Raw genomic sequence first — 14,276 nt, 5'->3', positions numbered from 1 at the left:
TGTCCCCGTGTTGCCTGAAGTTAGATTTCTAACCTCTTCTAACTCTCTGTCTTATTTTATTCTGGAGACTAACTTCTTCCACAATTTTCCATGCCGTTTAAACCCCGGGCCCCCCCCCCCCCCCCACACTATTTAGTTTAAAACTCTATCTACAGCCTTAGTTATGCGATTCACCAGGATTCTGGTCCCAGCATAGTTCAGGTGAAGCCTGTACATTGAAACACTAGAACTGGAGCTGCTAGGCTTTAAGGAGAGTCAAGGCCCCATTCATGTTATATACTTACGCGTTTACTTAATGTTTATGTCATTATCAGTAGATGGTCCTGTGCTGGGAAGTAGTAATAACCAGGTTATGGAGTGAGATTCTATCTGATAGACCCAGAATTTATAGAGTAACATTATTTGAACTAATTATTTACTTTTACTTTTAATTGTATTCTGTGCCTAATAAAACAGATGTGTTCTGGGTCATTGAGATTCCATTTATTGACCGAGACAATGTAACAAACTTGAGTTGTTCTAAACACAACTGACTAAACTCGCATGTGTGGGACATGTGTGTCATTCTGCCAATCCTTGATTTGTACTTAAATGACCAATGGGTCTTTGAAACTGAACAAAGCTGTGATAATTGGTGTTTTGCCGATCACAAGTTATCGCGTATTAAGCTTGTCACTTGGCAGAGGTGTCTATAACCACAAGGCATAGGTTTAAGGTGAGGAGAAGCAACTTAGAAGGGAGTCGAGGGGGAATGTTTTCATGTAGAGGGTGGTTGAAATCTGGAATGTGGGGTGATGGAGGCAGCTACTCTCACTACACTAAGTAGTGTTTAGATGAGCAGTTGAAACTCCATGGCATGGACAGCTGTGGGTCAAGTGCTAGAAAACTAGATGAGTACAGATTGGTAACTTGATGACCGGCATGGATTCGGGACAAAGGGCTTCGTGTTCCCACGCTGTTTGATTCTCTGACATTTAGCTGTGTGTCACTACTGATTGGTTTGGTTTCGTCGGCAGTTCTGCATGCTCTGCTCGGCAGGATACCATCTCTTCTGCTGTCACCGCTCCGAGAAAACCAGCCAGCAGTGGCTTGCCCTCGACTATGCTGGTGTCTCCGTAGGAATGTTGGGATGTTATGTCCCAGGAGTCTTTTATGCCTTTTATTGTGCTGAGGTAAGTAGCTGTCCTTTAAATCAGAAATGTTGGTGGATTTTAAAAAGTGCAAACTGTAAGTAAGCTTCCAGTAGTAAATGGGACATGTAAGTATAGAGAAATTAGACCTTTGCATGTCTAATGATGTACAGACCTCTTCCCCACTATGAACTTGATTCAAATCCAGCTCAGACTGGTGAAGTGAAAAGTTCTCTACATACAATAACTGCAAAAGTTCAATGTGAAACTATTTTTGCATAATTCATTGGCACAAGCTCACTGTGAAAACTACCCTTTGGTTTATGGAAAGGTGGTTTTATGATTCATCCTAAAGGTCTTCACTCTCGATGTGGTGATCATAGTTAAATCAGTTTGGTGAATTTAATTCAAAACTGAATTGAGGGTCACTTTATAGAGTGGACAAAGTGCTTGACTTTGAGATCAGATTAGCGACAGGAGTAAAGAAAGAAAGGGGAGACAAAGTGCAAAGTTCTTGCTTCACATCATTGTACATACATGTCCAGTACATGTACTCAGTGCAGAGGAGAGCAGATCGGAACAACCCAGTACTACTGATCAAAGTTAAGCATTCCCGTACCTATACTAACCCCTCTTATGATTTCTCTGACTGTATTAAAACTATTTAAATCAATCCTTTTAAAAGTTAAACATTGCAGATCTTTGAGAGTGCTGTTTGAGCAAAGGCGATAGATACTGAACAGGCTGGCTAAGTACGAGATGTACATCAACTGAAGTAATCTTCAGAATGCATTAGTAATTGTATTTGATTCCCCCACCAGGGAGGTAACCAAAGTAACTTTGAGTGCTAAATCTGTGAAGCTGTTGGTTAAATTTCTGTCACGGATACATGGGCTCTGATCAGATTCTGTTTTGTAATCATTGATATTATGAAAGTGATAGGCTACTAAACACATGTTTAGTTTTTTTCCTGTCTTTGGTAATATTAATGACAGGTTAGTAATGTGTAAAAGGAAAATTTTGGAAAGTTGTCACTTGTAAATGGCTAAAGAGTTTACTAAAATGATAAAGCCTCTTGGGCTCTGTAATTATATGCTTTTCCTTGCCTCCTCAAAGCAGTATTGGAGACAAGTGTACTTGATAACCGTGCTGGCCATGATTTTTGTGATGTTCCTCACGCAAATCCATCCGCAGTATGCCTCTCAACATTGCCACAAGCTACGCATTCTGCTCTTCTGTTTCATTGCTGCCTATGGAGTAATCCCCACCATCCACTGGATATTTCAGAATGGTGGCATTGGGGAACCAGTTGTTAAGGTAGGAAGGATTCTACAGCAGTTCCAACTGTTGTTGCTCTGTGCATTGTGATTACAAGCCAAGCTCCAGTTTTTACAGTTGTAATGACGATGAAACTGTCAGCATTTGCTACATTACATTGTGAAAATGACAGCAACTTCAGAGCAATGGATGTATAGTAAAGAGCTGAATTTCAGAAGTTTCTGTTGGTGTTACCCTTCTCAAATGGAGATGGGTTTTTAAGTCTGTAGTAGGTGGAAATCTGTTTGAATTCACTGGATGAACAAAAATTTCAACTTTTTATTTAATATTTTCACTCTGAAAACCCTTGCTAAAAGTTGAATTTTATAATATTTTTAAGACAATGTCAATCATCTCTTCAGCTGCTAAGAAATGAATTTAACCTGTAAAGTCTAAATCCCTCTGAATAATTCTTCAAAATAATTTTTAAAATTTGTTTTTAAAATTTATATTTCAATTTCTTCTGTATTCATACACGTACCTGAATCTTAAAATTGTTCTCTGTAAAATGCTGAATAATTAGCTGAACATTAGAATTTATACTTTGTTTGTTGTCAGGAAGAACTTAACTTCAGTCTGGTTGGCTGCTTAGCCTTCTCAAAGGCGTTACTGCTGTAGATGTATTCAATCTAATGACAAAATGAAACTAATGTTGGGGTGGGGGAAAGAAATCCACCCCACGGTGATCACCAGATCTTAGCGCACAGCCTTCTTCAAGGGCAGCTGCAAAATCCAAACCGTTGTGTTTACTTTATGCTTGTTATTTATGGGACATTCCCAAAAGGTTACAGAGGAAGACTCTTGTTCTGTTTTGCACTGTCTCAATTGCACTGGACTCCAGAGATCATTATCTCATGTCCCTGAAAGAAGGTGCATTCTGCATTGCATACAACCTTGTGAATTTGTAAAGGTTGTGAGGGGTTGTAGAAATCGGAATCTAATGCATTAGAAGTATTAAAGACTGGAAACAAATGTTTTTTTTTGTGATTGAAACCAGATGAACTAAAAGCAGAAATTAAACTCACGATCTGTGTAGACAACGTGCCTCCAAATGTATGAACATAGAACAGTACAGCACAGGAACAGGCCCTCCGGCCCACAGTGTCTGTGCTGACCATGATGTCTATCTGCCTGCACGTAATCCATATCTCTCCATTCCACGCATGTTCTTCTGCCCATCTAAATGCCTCTTAAATGCCACTATCGCGTCTGCTACTACCACCACCCTTGGCAACGCATTCCAGGAACCTGAATACAAGAATTGTCATTTTAGAGGCTGAGCAAAGTTACCAAGTAAACATTTCTGTTGACCATTTAGCCAAAATGTTAACAATTCCTTTCCTCCCAGAGATGCTGCTCAAACTACTGAGTTCCTCCAGCAGCTTATTTGTTGCTCCAGATTCCAGCATCTGCAGTCCCTTGTGTAAATATTACTGTTCTTCCTCTGAGTGCAAATAGAGGCCATCTTCTATAAAATCACAGAATAGCACATCGTAGAAGGAACCCATTTGGCCTATCAATTTTGTACCAGGTCTTTGGAAGAGCAATCCATTTGATTCCATGCACCCTGCTCTTTCCTAATTTCTCTGCTATTTTTGTTGTCTCTGAGTTCTTTTAATGAAAGCTACTTTCAATCTGTATTCACTTTCCTGTTAAGCAGTGCATCCGACATCCTGGCCTTTTATTCTGTTTACAAAGAAGTTTCCATTATGCTGTCAATGGTACTTTTGCCAGTCTCCTTAGATCATTGTTGTTTGTCTAGCCATTTTAACAGTCCCTTTTTTTTTAATCTAAATCCCTCCCAATTTTAAGTATCTCCGTCAAATATCTTCTCAGTTTTCTGTGCTTTAAAAGACAATCCAGTGTCTCCAATGGACTGGGAATCTGCAATTCCGTTCCCTGAGGAGTTATTCTAGTAAATCTCCAAGAACATCCCTATCGTCACAAATGGACCCAGTTCATGAGTGTCATTAAACAAGGCTAAAGTATGTGGAGCAACACACAAAGACAGTCAACGTTTCAGGACTCGAAACGTCAACTGTCCACTTCCCTCCACAGATGCTGCCTGACCTGCTGTGGTTTTCCAGCGCTTTGTGTGTTGCTCCAGATTCCAGTATCTGCAGTCTCTTGTATCTCCACTAAAGCATGTGGACCTACCTTCAGCCAGAAGTGCAGAGTGGGTAATCCATTTTATCTTCCTTCTGAGTCTTCTGCCATCACGCAAGCTGGTCTTCAGCCTTTTTAATTCTCTCTGTAAGAAACAACAGAAAGTAAAGACGAAGGGACCAGACAAACCACCCAGCTGCAATGCTGATGGCACATTTTACACCGAGTCCTACCTCTAGCCAGGCTGATCCTTTGTGCTATAGCACAGGCTTTCCCCCATTAAATGGAAAATTGTTGGGGCTTGTGCTGTTTGCAAAAAGCAGGGAGTGCCAAATACAACTCGTTACTTTTTTATTCATTCAAGGGATGAGGGCTTCACAGGCTGAGCTGGCATTTAATCTCCCATCCCTAGCTGCCCTTGAGAAGGTGGTGGTGAGCTGCCTTGAACCACTGCAGTCCTTGAGGTGCGGGTGTACCCACAGTGCTGTTAGGGAGGGAGGTCCAGGATTTTGATCCAGCGACAGTGAAGAAACGGCGACATATTTCCAAGTCAGGATGGTGTGTGGGTTGGAGGCAACTTCCAGGGGGTGGTGTTCCCTGAGCTTTCGCTGCCCTTGTCCTTCTAGCTGGTAGTGGCGGGTTTGGAAGGTGCTGTCTAAGGAGTCTTAGTGAGTTGCTGCAGTGCATCCCGTAGATGGTACAAACTGCTGCTACTGTGTGCCGGGGGTGGAGTGAGTGGTTGTGGATGGGGTGCCTATCAAGTGGGCTGCTAACGTCCTGCATGATATCGAACTTCTTGAGTGTTGTTGAAGCTGCACAGTTAACACACAGTCAACTCTCATCAACAAACTGATAGAAAATTTATTCAATTGTGCTGTCGAGTGGCATTTACTCACCGATAACTTACTCGTTAAGCTCATTTTAGGGTTTCAGCAGGACCATTTGATTCCAGACTGCATTTACAGCCTTAGAGCTGAATTCTGGAGGTGAGGAAATAAGAACAGAAAATGCTGGGAAAACACAGCAGGTCAGGCAGTGTTTGTGGAAAGAGAAACAGAGGTAATATTTCGGGTTGAAGACCTTTCATTAGAATCGGGAAAAAGGAAAAAAAGTGAAATTGCAGAGGGGGATGGATGGATAAAACAGAGAGGTTGGTTCGGGCTGCTGTGTGGGAGGGGAGTGGGTAGTGTTAATGTGGGGCATTAGAGGTGACGGAGGAGAGTGTAGCAAACAGCAGGTCAGGGTGTGCTGATGGGGAGGAAACAAACTGAACCAGTATCACAGACACATGACCTCAAGCAAAATGGCCAGTCTGATATGACCAGACGAAGCAAGTTATCAGAAGTTGGAAAATTCGGTACTGAGTCCGGAAGGTTATAAAACAACCGAGTGACTCACCTCCTGACTCCCCAGTGCCCTTCCTCCATCTGCAAAGCACAGGTCAGGATTTTAATTAAATATTTTCCACTGATCTGAAGAATCTTGATGTCATCTGGGACAAATCAACAGCTGATTGACATCCCGTTCACTGCCCTGAACATTCACTCTCTCCATTACTGCTACATTGTGACTATAAAATGCACAACTGAAGAGCAATTATTGGATAACTTCATGTTTGCTGGTGCTTTCTAACCTCTGATTTCCACCATGGAAACCGAGGGCAGCAACAAATGATCACACCAGCATCTGCAAGTCACAAGCTTGGAGATGTATGGTCTTGGGATAATATATATAACTTTAGGAATATGTCATCCTTCATCATCGAGTCTAACACCTGCAATTTCTCATTCAACAGCACTGTGCATACTGGCAAGGAGTACAGTTTTAAGACGATAACATCACCATCCCTGAAATTCAATAAATCCTGGCCTTGCCAGTGATGCTTGATTCTAATAAGTATTTTATCATGAAACCTTGCCAAAGTTCTTGCATTCTTCTTAATATGTATCATAAGACTTAATGTATCTAAACTCGTCTTTTATATAGGTTAAGCATAGCTGCCTAAGCTTTTCACTTAGCGACTATTTATGAAGCCCCAGATGTTATACACTGCCCTAGCTTCATTATTAACCTGTCCTATCCTCAGATTTCCTTTTTACACCCCCCCCCCAAGTCTTTGTGTTCTTGCACCCTTTTTAAGGGTGCCCCTCCTTGTTCTTTCTCCCATTTTATACCTTTCTGCATTGAATTCTGCATTGAATTTTACTAGCTGCTGCCCACCTGAAGTTTCTCACCATGTTCCACACTATCTAGTTTTATTTGCTTTGCTTATTTTGAAATTATATCTCATGCTCCAAGTCCAAGTCCTGAAGGTATTTTAGAGCAGTACTTAACCTAGCACTGAACCCTGGACCTACTGCCAGTGGAAAAGAGAGCCTTTCACACAACTTTTCATTTCTATCCTTTAGCTAATTTTACATCCACCCTGCCACTGCCTCTTTCATTCTATGACTTTCAACTTTACTAACAGATCTAATGGGTGAGATTTTATAAAATGCATTTTGGAAGTGTACATGCACAACCTCAAACTGCTCTGTTCTCATCCAGTCCTCCTTAGTTACCTCATGAAAAAAACTTAGTCCAGTTAGTCAAACAAAATTCCCCTTAGTAAATCCATGCTGCCTTTCCTTAAGTAGGCCAGGCTTTTCTAAGGCATAATTCCTGGATTGTTACTTGTAATTACTGGCTTGTAATCAAAACGGAATTCCCCAGCCCTTTGATTCTGTATCTCTCCAAGGAGGACTGGAAGGTTGTACCAGATCCACTGCAGTTTTTATTCTTGTTTCCACCAGCAACAGATCAGATGACGTCCACTTTAAGTACGACTACCTGCTATTTCAGTACCTTCCATTTATCGAATTCTGTCTCATCCAGTACCCAAGCAATTTCCTTGCTTAGTTTTGGCAAGTCATCTTCCTTACTAAACACCATTTCAGTACTTATTGAGAATCAGTGCCACATCTTTTGTCTCCTAATTGGTCCACCATCCTTCTTATTATTTTACTTTCAATATAATTAAATATTGTCTACCACTTTTCTGTTCTTATTCCCACTTTAATTCATTAAAAGACTCTCACTTTACATTTTATCTTCACCCTGATGCCCTCTGTTGTGTTATCAAGTTGACGTCAGCCATTTTTTTTTTGCTTCATTCCACTCTCTTAACTCCTTCATTATCCAGGGATCTCCAGGCTTGGTGTTCTCCCAATGCTCCTTGTGGAAATGAACCTGAACCAACTTGTGTCCAAACACAAGAAAATAGGAGCAGGAGTAGGCTCTGCCAGCCTGCCTTGCCGTTCATTGCTATCACGGCCAATCCGCTGTAGGTCTCGGCTCCTCTCCTCCGGCGGTTCCACATATCCTTCAATCCCCTGATCGTTCAGAAATTTATCTACTGCCTCTTTAAATATCTCTGATGATCTAGGCTTCACAACCCCCGGGGGAGAGAATTGGAAACTCACCACCCGCTGTGAGAAGAAATTCCTTAGTTTTAAATGACACCCCCACCCCCCATCTTGCAATTAAGTCCCCTCATTTGAGGGTCTGCCACTGATGAAAACATCTCAACATCTATCCTGCCATGCCCGTTAGGATCTTGTATGTTTCAATAAGATCACCTCTTTCAAAGCTGCAAAGAAAACAGATCTAACTTTTTTACCCTCTCATCCCAGGAATTAACCTAGTGAATCTCTTCTGGACTGTCTCCAACGTTGGTACATCCTTTCTTAAAGAAGGCAAGCAAATTGTACACTGCACCAGGCGTGACCTCGCCAACATCCTGTACAATTGTAACGATACTTGTCTATTTTGATATTCCAATTCCCTGGCAACAAACACCAATAAGTCATGTGCCTTCTTAAATCCGTGCTACACCTGTATGCACAAGAACACCTGAATCCCTCTGGATTGCATTTATTTGTAATCCCTCCCCCTTTGGATGATAGTCTGCCTTTTGATTCTTCCTACCGAAGTGCACGGATGCACAGTTAAGTTTGCAGTGGGTAGAGCCACTAACCCGGGTTCAATCCTGACTTCTGGTGCTGTCTGTGTGGAGATTGCACATTCTTCCTGTCACTGTGCTGGTTTCCACAAGCTGCTCCTGTTTCCACCCACATTACAAAGATGTGTGGGCTGGTCGGTAGGTTAATTGGCCACTGTAAATTGCCCCTAGTGTGTAGGTGAGGGGTAGAACCTGGGGCGAGTTGATAGAATGTAGGGAGAATGGGATTAATGTCGAATTAGTGTAAATGGATGATTGATAGTCAACGGGGGATTGATGGGCCAAAGGACCTGTTTCTGTGCTGTATCTCTCTGTGACTCTATCTATATCCTGTCACAGAGTCCAAATGTTGTTATCACACACACCCTTCCACTAATTGCCCCATTATATTTCCACCTACCAGTCTTTGATTCCAATTTATCCAGTTCCTGTCCCTTCTCAACTCGAAGAAAGTAGCTCTGCTCCAGAGTGGTATTTCCAGTTTGTTCATTATCCTCCTCCATGATTAATGTAAGCTTTATAATGATCGCTATTACCCAGAGGAACTAGCGGTAATGCTGAAGTAGACAAATGTACAGAGAAATCATCTGCATGTAAACATTAAAAAGTGGCACTGATCTGGCCATATTTATAATGTAAGGTATTAGAGATTTTATAGATGGGTAAATAAATTGAGCCACATTGTGTATTGTGCTTTTAGCAACCTACATTAAGTATGGTAGTCCTTGATGAGTAATCCATATTCAGTGCAAGAAGAATGAGCCATCTTTTTGCTCATTCTCTGATTGAGGGCTCTATTTGATAAACAGCTAATTGATTTTTGATTAGTCAATGGCACCTTAGCCAAAGGACAAGTTGATCCTTAGAGCAGTGAAATATTTGATGAGTAATCAAGCCTTATGCATGTGCATCCTGGTGAATGAAGGTATTGAGACACCAATTTAGAGCCTTAACTAATAATTTACAAATAAGTTGGTCAGTATTAATCGATTCTTGTGGGTGGAAAATGTTTGAGAGAGTGTCTCTATTTGCACTTTTCCAGAATTTTGATATTTCAAAGCAATTTTATTATTTTGAGAATTGCTAATGAAATAAGTACTTCCAGTGTTAATCATCTTTGATGTTTAATCTACTAAATTGAGGATTTTTTTATTTTAACTGTAGCTGCAGCTAATTTGGACGGGTCATTGAAGAAACTCAGCTTCCAGGTAGTGTTTTGTACATCAGAAAGTTTTCGTCACCAGGAGGGAAATAATGGTGTTCGGTGTCACTCATTTACTGGTTGTTATGGATTAAGTGTGCACTAGGGCGGGGATTACATTACTGACGTGCTGGAACTTAATTATACTGACCCCGGGTTAAAACCACGATATTCGAGTACGGTAGAGTGCTGAGTTAATCCACTCATCCTGAATATTTCCACGTTTTCTGAAACTTCTTCCTTTTATCCCAGGTGTTTGCCCCCAGAGTGGGTATTATGTATCTTCTAGCAAGTTTGGCGTTTCTGTTTTATTACAGTAAAGTACCTGAGAGGTATTTTCCTGGTAAGTTTTTCTTTTCTACTCTCTCTCTCTTGCTCTTTCTCTCTCTCTCTCTCCCCCCCATCTTATCCTTTTTCCCTCTATTTTCTCTTTTTTTCTCCCCCTCTCTGTTTTTCATCTTTCTTTCCTCTCCTATTTATCGTTACTTCTCCCTCATCACTGCTTTCATATTCTGTTATCCCACTGTATCATTCAATAAATTTCTGCCTTCCTGGCTACCAGCATTTTAATGAAAAATAATTGAGGTGTATCAGAGTTGTTGTTGAAGGTGTACGGGTGTAAATGTCCATCTTTACCCTTTGGTTAGGATCTGCAACCCACTTGTTGATGCCCATCGTACCACTTCTTGTAATGTGTTTTTAATGCTATGGTGAACTGCGGAAGTGGAATTATACCTTTAAGCATTCAGGTACCTCTGTTCACTGGTCTCTGTGCTGGTGATGAGATTCAAAGAGTTGATGTAGAAGTGCTCTAACCTGAGAGAGCCAATAACCTTTGTTCTGGTTCAGCAAACTGTAGATAAAGCTGAGGGCGAACACTGCGGGAGAAAGGTGAGAGCTTGGTTCCATCCCAGAGCTCTAACCTTTCTCCCTTCATCCCTCCGTCTCCTCCTTGTAAGATGCTCTTCAAAACAAGTTTCAGGGCAACCGTGCTCATGTTGATTTGTGTGTTTTGGTGTCAGGTTTTTTTTTTGACAACAGTCCAGTTGTGACACCTTCATTTGGTAAAGGTGTTGTATAAATGCAGGTTGTTTGGCCAGTCAGCGGAGTGCTCATGTTCACGTAATGGATATCTGTCACTGAAGGCACAATGAGATTCCTCTCTGTGTAAGATCCAAGCACCTGGGTCTTGTGGAAACGGAATATTTAAATTTACTACCAAAAAAGATGAACAATATGTTTTCATTCTTGAAAATAAGATCAGAGAGTACCTGTGAAAGTAGTCACCACGTCCACTCCCTTAGGTTAAGCAGCTTGTTATTGTGTCGTTACTTTAATAACTGGATCAGTGCAAATATGACTCAAATCCTGACTACAAAATACCTGTATTCCTATGCACAATGTTTGCTACATCATTGTCTTAAATTCTCCCCGTCTTCTGCATTTTCATGTTCATTTGGAGTAATTTCCTATGTACACCATAGAATCTAGTATAGGTCAGCTTTACTTAGTATTAAGACTATCAGAATTCCCAGAAAACTTGTAATCTTTCTTCCAATATAGCTGCTTTACCACAGGATATCTTAGTTTTGTTTTCCAATGGGGATGGTGTAATTTGCCCTGACTATTTCAGTTAGCAGTTTTTCACCACTGTACCCGCTGACTGTGCCATGGTAGTTGAGGTGATAAAGTGCTGGGTGGGAGTCACCACAGAATTCACAGTCCACCTATCCTGCTGCACATTAGTTTAATGCTTAACTGTCATCTGTGTCTCCATTAGAGGCAAGTCAGACACACTACATCAGAAAGATTTATTTATACATTGTATCATGATGTCACACTTATTTTAAACAGTGCACACCCTAGTGCAATCCTTTACAAAAATAAGCAGCGGAACCTCTTTCCTCCTCACTGGGAATGTCTGCACGTTGACTGAAACAATGTTTGTCGTTCAGAAGTGTTGAGTTAGTTGCAGTGTACTTTAAGATGATGCAAGGTGTTTGTATCCCTCCCTTCCTCCCTCCCCTAGTTTCTTTCTGTCTCATTTTCCTCATCCTTTCCCTCCCATTTCTTCACTCTTTTGCATTCCCGGATTCAACCTTTCCAGCTGATGCTTACCTCGTGCTAGTGCTTGCTCCTCTTTCCTCACTGTGGAGTGAATAATAACTGTTGGCCTTGCCAGTAAGCGTACACCCTCAAATTTATGCTTTAAGTTGGAGTATCACTGTACTTTTTTTTTAATATGAATAAGAATATTCCTGAGACACAAACTCCTGGTTATGCCCACTTCAGACCAGCTGATGGTCATCTAACATCTGGCTGATGAGACAAAAAAAGTTGTGCAATTAATATTTTAACTCTTCCTCCTGCACGGATTTTATTGGTTCGTTTTTTTTCCTGTAGAAAGTAATCGTTGGATCCTGTTAGATGTCCAGTAAAACGATATCATACCCTAGAGCAAAGGGGCCACAGTATTCTTGTCACAAAACTGGAAGTCACTCTGCAGGTACAGCAAGAAATCCGAATGGACTGGTTGGCCTTTAATTGCAATGGGTTTGCAGTAAGGAGGTCTTATTCCAGTTGCACAGGGTTTTAGAAACATAGAAAACCTACAGCACAATTCAAGCCCTTCAGCCCACAAAGCTGTGCCGTACATTTCCATACCTTAGAAATTACTAGGCTTACCCATAGCCCTCTATTTTACTCAGCTCCATGTACCTATCCAACAGTCTCTTAAAAGACCCTATCGTATCCGCCTCCACCACCGTTGCCGGCAGCCCATTCCACGCACTCACCACTCTCTGAGTAAAAAACTCACCCCTGACATCTCCTCTGTACCTACTCCCCAGCACATTAAACTATGTCCTCTTGTGGCAACCATTTCAGCCCTGGGAAAAAGCCTCTATCTACCCGATTAATGCCTCTCATCATTTTATACACCTCTATCAGGTCCCCCCTCATCCTCCGTCGCTCCAAGGAGAAAAGGCCGAGTTCCCGAGTTTTTGCTGGTTATTGTGCAAGTTTTGCTCTCCTAAGGAAAGATATGCTCACTTCGAGGTAGTGCAGTGAAGGTACCAGACTGAGTCCTGGGATAAAGGCTCTCGTAAGAAAAAAGATTGTACAGAGTGGACCGACGTTAAAAGAATGGGAGCTGTTGGCATTGAAACATGCCCAATACTAAATGATATTGTGGGTGGTGAAATAATTGATTCCCTTGGCACGAGATCCTAGAACTTAGGGACATAGAAACAAAATAAGGATCAAATAATTACAATGACAAAAGATATTGGAAGTCCTCAGGAAGTGAGAAAAACAAAGTTAATATTTCAAGTCAATAACCTTTGGTAGTACTGGAAAAGTGGGAAAACAATGGATGTTTTAAGTTGCAGGAAGGGGGAGCAGTGGAGAGAACAGATAAGATGTCTGTGCTGGGGTATAGATCAAAGTTGTCAAGTTAACAATTGAAATACTAGCAGTCGTAAAAGGAAAAGATGCAAAAGAACAAGTTGATGCTGAGATATCCAGCAGCGTTTGTAGAGACAAAATGTAAGCTGGTTACCTGAAATTGTTGAATTCAGTATTGACTTGAGGGTTGCAGTGTGTCCAGAGGGACTGATCCTTGAGCCTGCATTTGGCTTAGTTGGAACAGTGTACAAGATTAAAGACAGGTCAGACTGAGAATAGAACAGAGATTTAAATCCAGCATCTGCAGTTTTATTTTCTGCAAAAACATTTATAACTGTGAGGAGGTATTTCTGCAGTCAGAGGATTGTGAATGTTTGGAATTTTATTTTATTTATTCATTTTTCAGGTTGAAGTCATTACTAGCAAGGCCAGCATTTATTGTCCATTTCTAATTATACCTAAGGTGCTGGTGAGCCATCACCTTAAACTGCTGCATTTCTTCTGGTGAAGTTGCTCCTGCATGCCTGTTGGGTAGGGAGTTCCAGGAGTTAGACCCAGCCCCCATCAAAAAATGGCCACATATTTGCAAGTCAGGTTGGTGTGAAACCTACAGATATTCCCATGCAGCTTCTGCCCTTGTCATTCTTGGTGGAAGAGGTTGTGGGGTTGGGCAGTGTTTCCGGAGTAGTATAGGTGAGTAACTGCAGAATGTTTTGCAGATGGGAACACACTGTAGCCATAGCTTATGGGTTGCCCTGGATGGTGTCAAACTCCCTGAGAGTTGTTGTTGCACACTAGGCAAGTGGAGAATATTCCATTACGTGCCTAACTTGTGCCTCATAGATGGCAGAAAGACCTTGGGACATTAAGGGACAAGTCAGTTGCTGCAGTTACTCAGCCTCTGACCTGTTCTTGTAGCCGCATAATTTATGTGGCTGATCCAGCTGAGTTTCTGAGTGGTGGTGGCACCTAGGCTGTTGATGGTGAGGACAGACTTGATGGTAATACCTTGAATGTCGAGAGTAAATTGTTAGTCTCTCTTGTTAGAAATGGATGTTATCTAGCGCAAGTTTTACTTAGTTTATCAACCTGTGCCTGGTCTAGGTCTTACTGCACA

At 41.4% G+C, this 14,276-nt stretch overlaps 1 protein-coding gene across 5 annotated transcripts in view; it reads left to right on the top strand.

Annotated features, from left to right (window-relative positions):
• LOC127584683 (progestin and adipoQ receptor family member 3-like) overlaps positions 1-14,276 on the top strand; it is a 33,862-nt gene that overhangs the window by 15,178 nt on the left and 4,408 nt on the right. For 4 of the 5 annotated variants that reach the window (XM_052041557.1, XM_052041558.1, XM_052041556.1 and 1 more), the window contains exons 4-6: positions 1,017-1,172; positions 2,247-2,447; positions 10,007-10,097. In XM_052041557.1, the coding sequence (XP_051897517.1) occupies positions 1,017-1,172; positions 2,247-2,447; positions 10,007-10,097 (448 nt within the window). The remainder of the gene's footprint in view (positions 1-1,016; positions 1,173-2,246; positions 2,448-10,006; positions 10,098-14,276) is intronic. The other variant, XM_052041555.1, reaches the window with a different exon arrangement.

This window comes from Pristis pectinata, chromosome 30 (genome assembly GCF_009764475.1).
Source record: "Pristis pectinata isolate sPriPec2 chromosome 30, sPriPec2.1.pri, whole genome shotgun sequence".
Classification (NCBI taxonomy): domain Eukaryota; kingdom Metazoa; phylum Chordata; class Chondrichthyes; order Rhinopristiformes; family Pristidae; genus Pristis; species Pristis pectinata.
The sequence above is the reverse complement of the archived record's forward strand: the minus strand, read 5'-3'. Positions and strand labels throughout refer to the sequence as shown.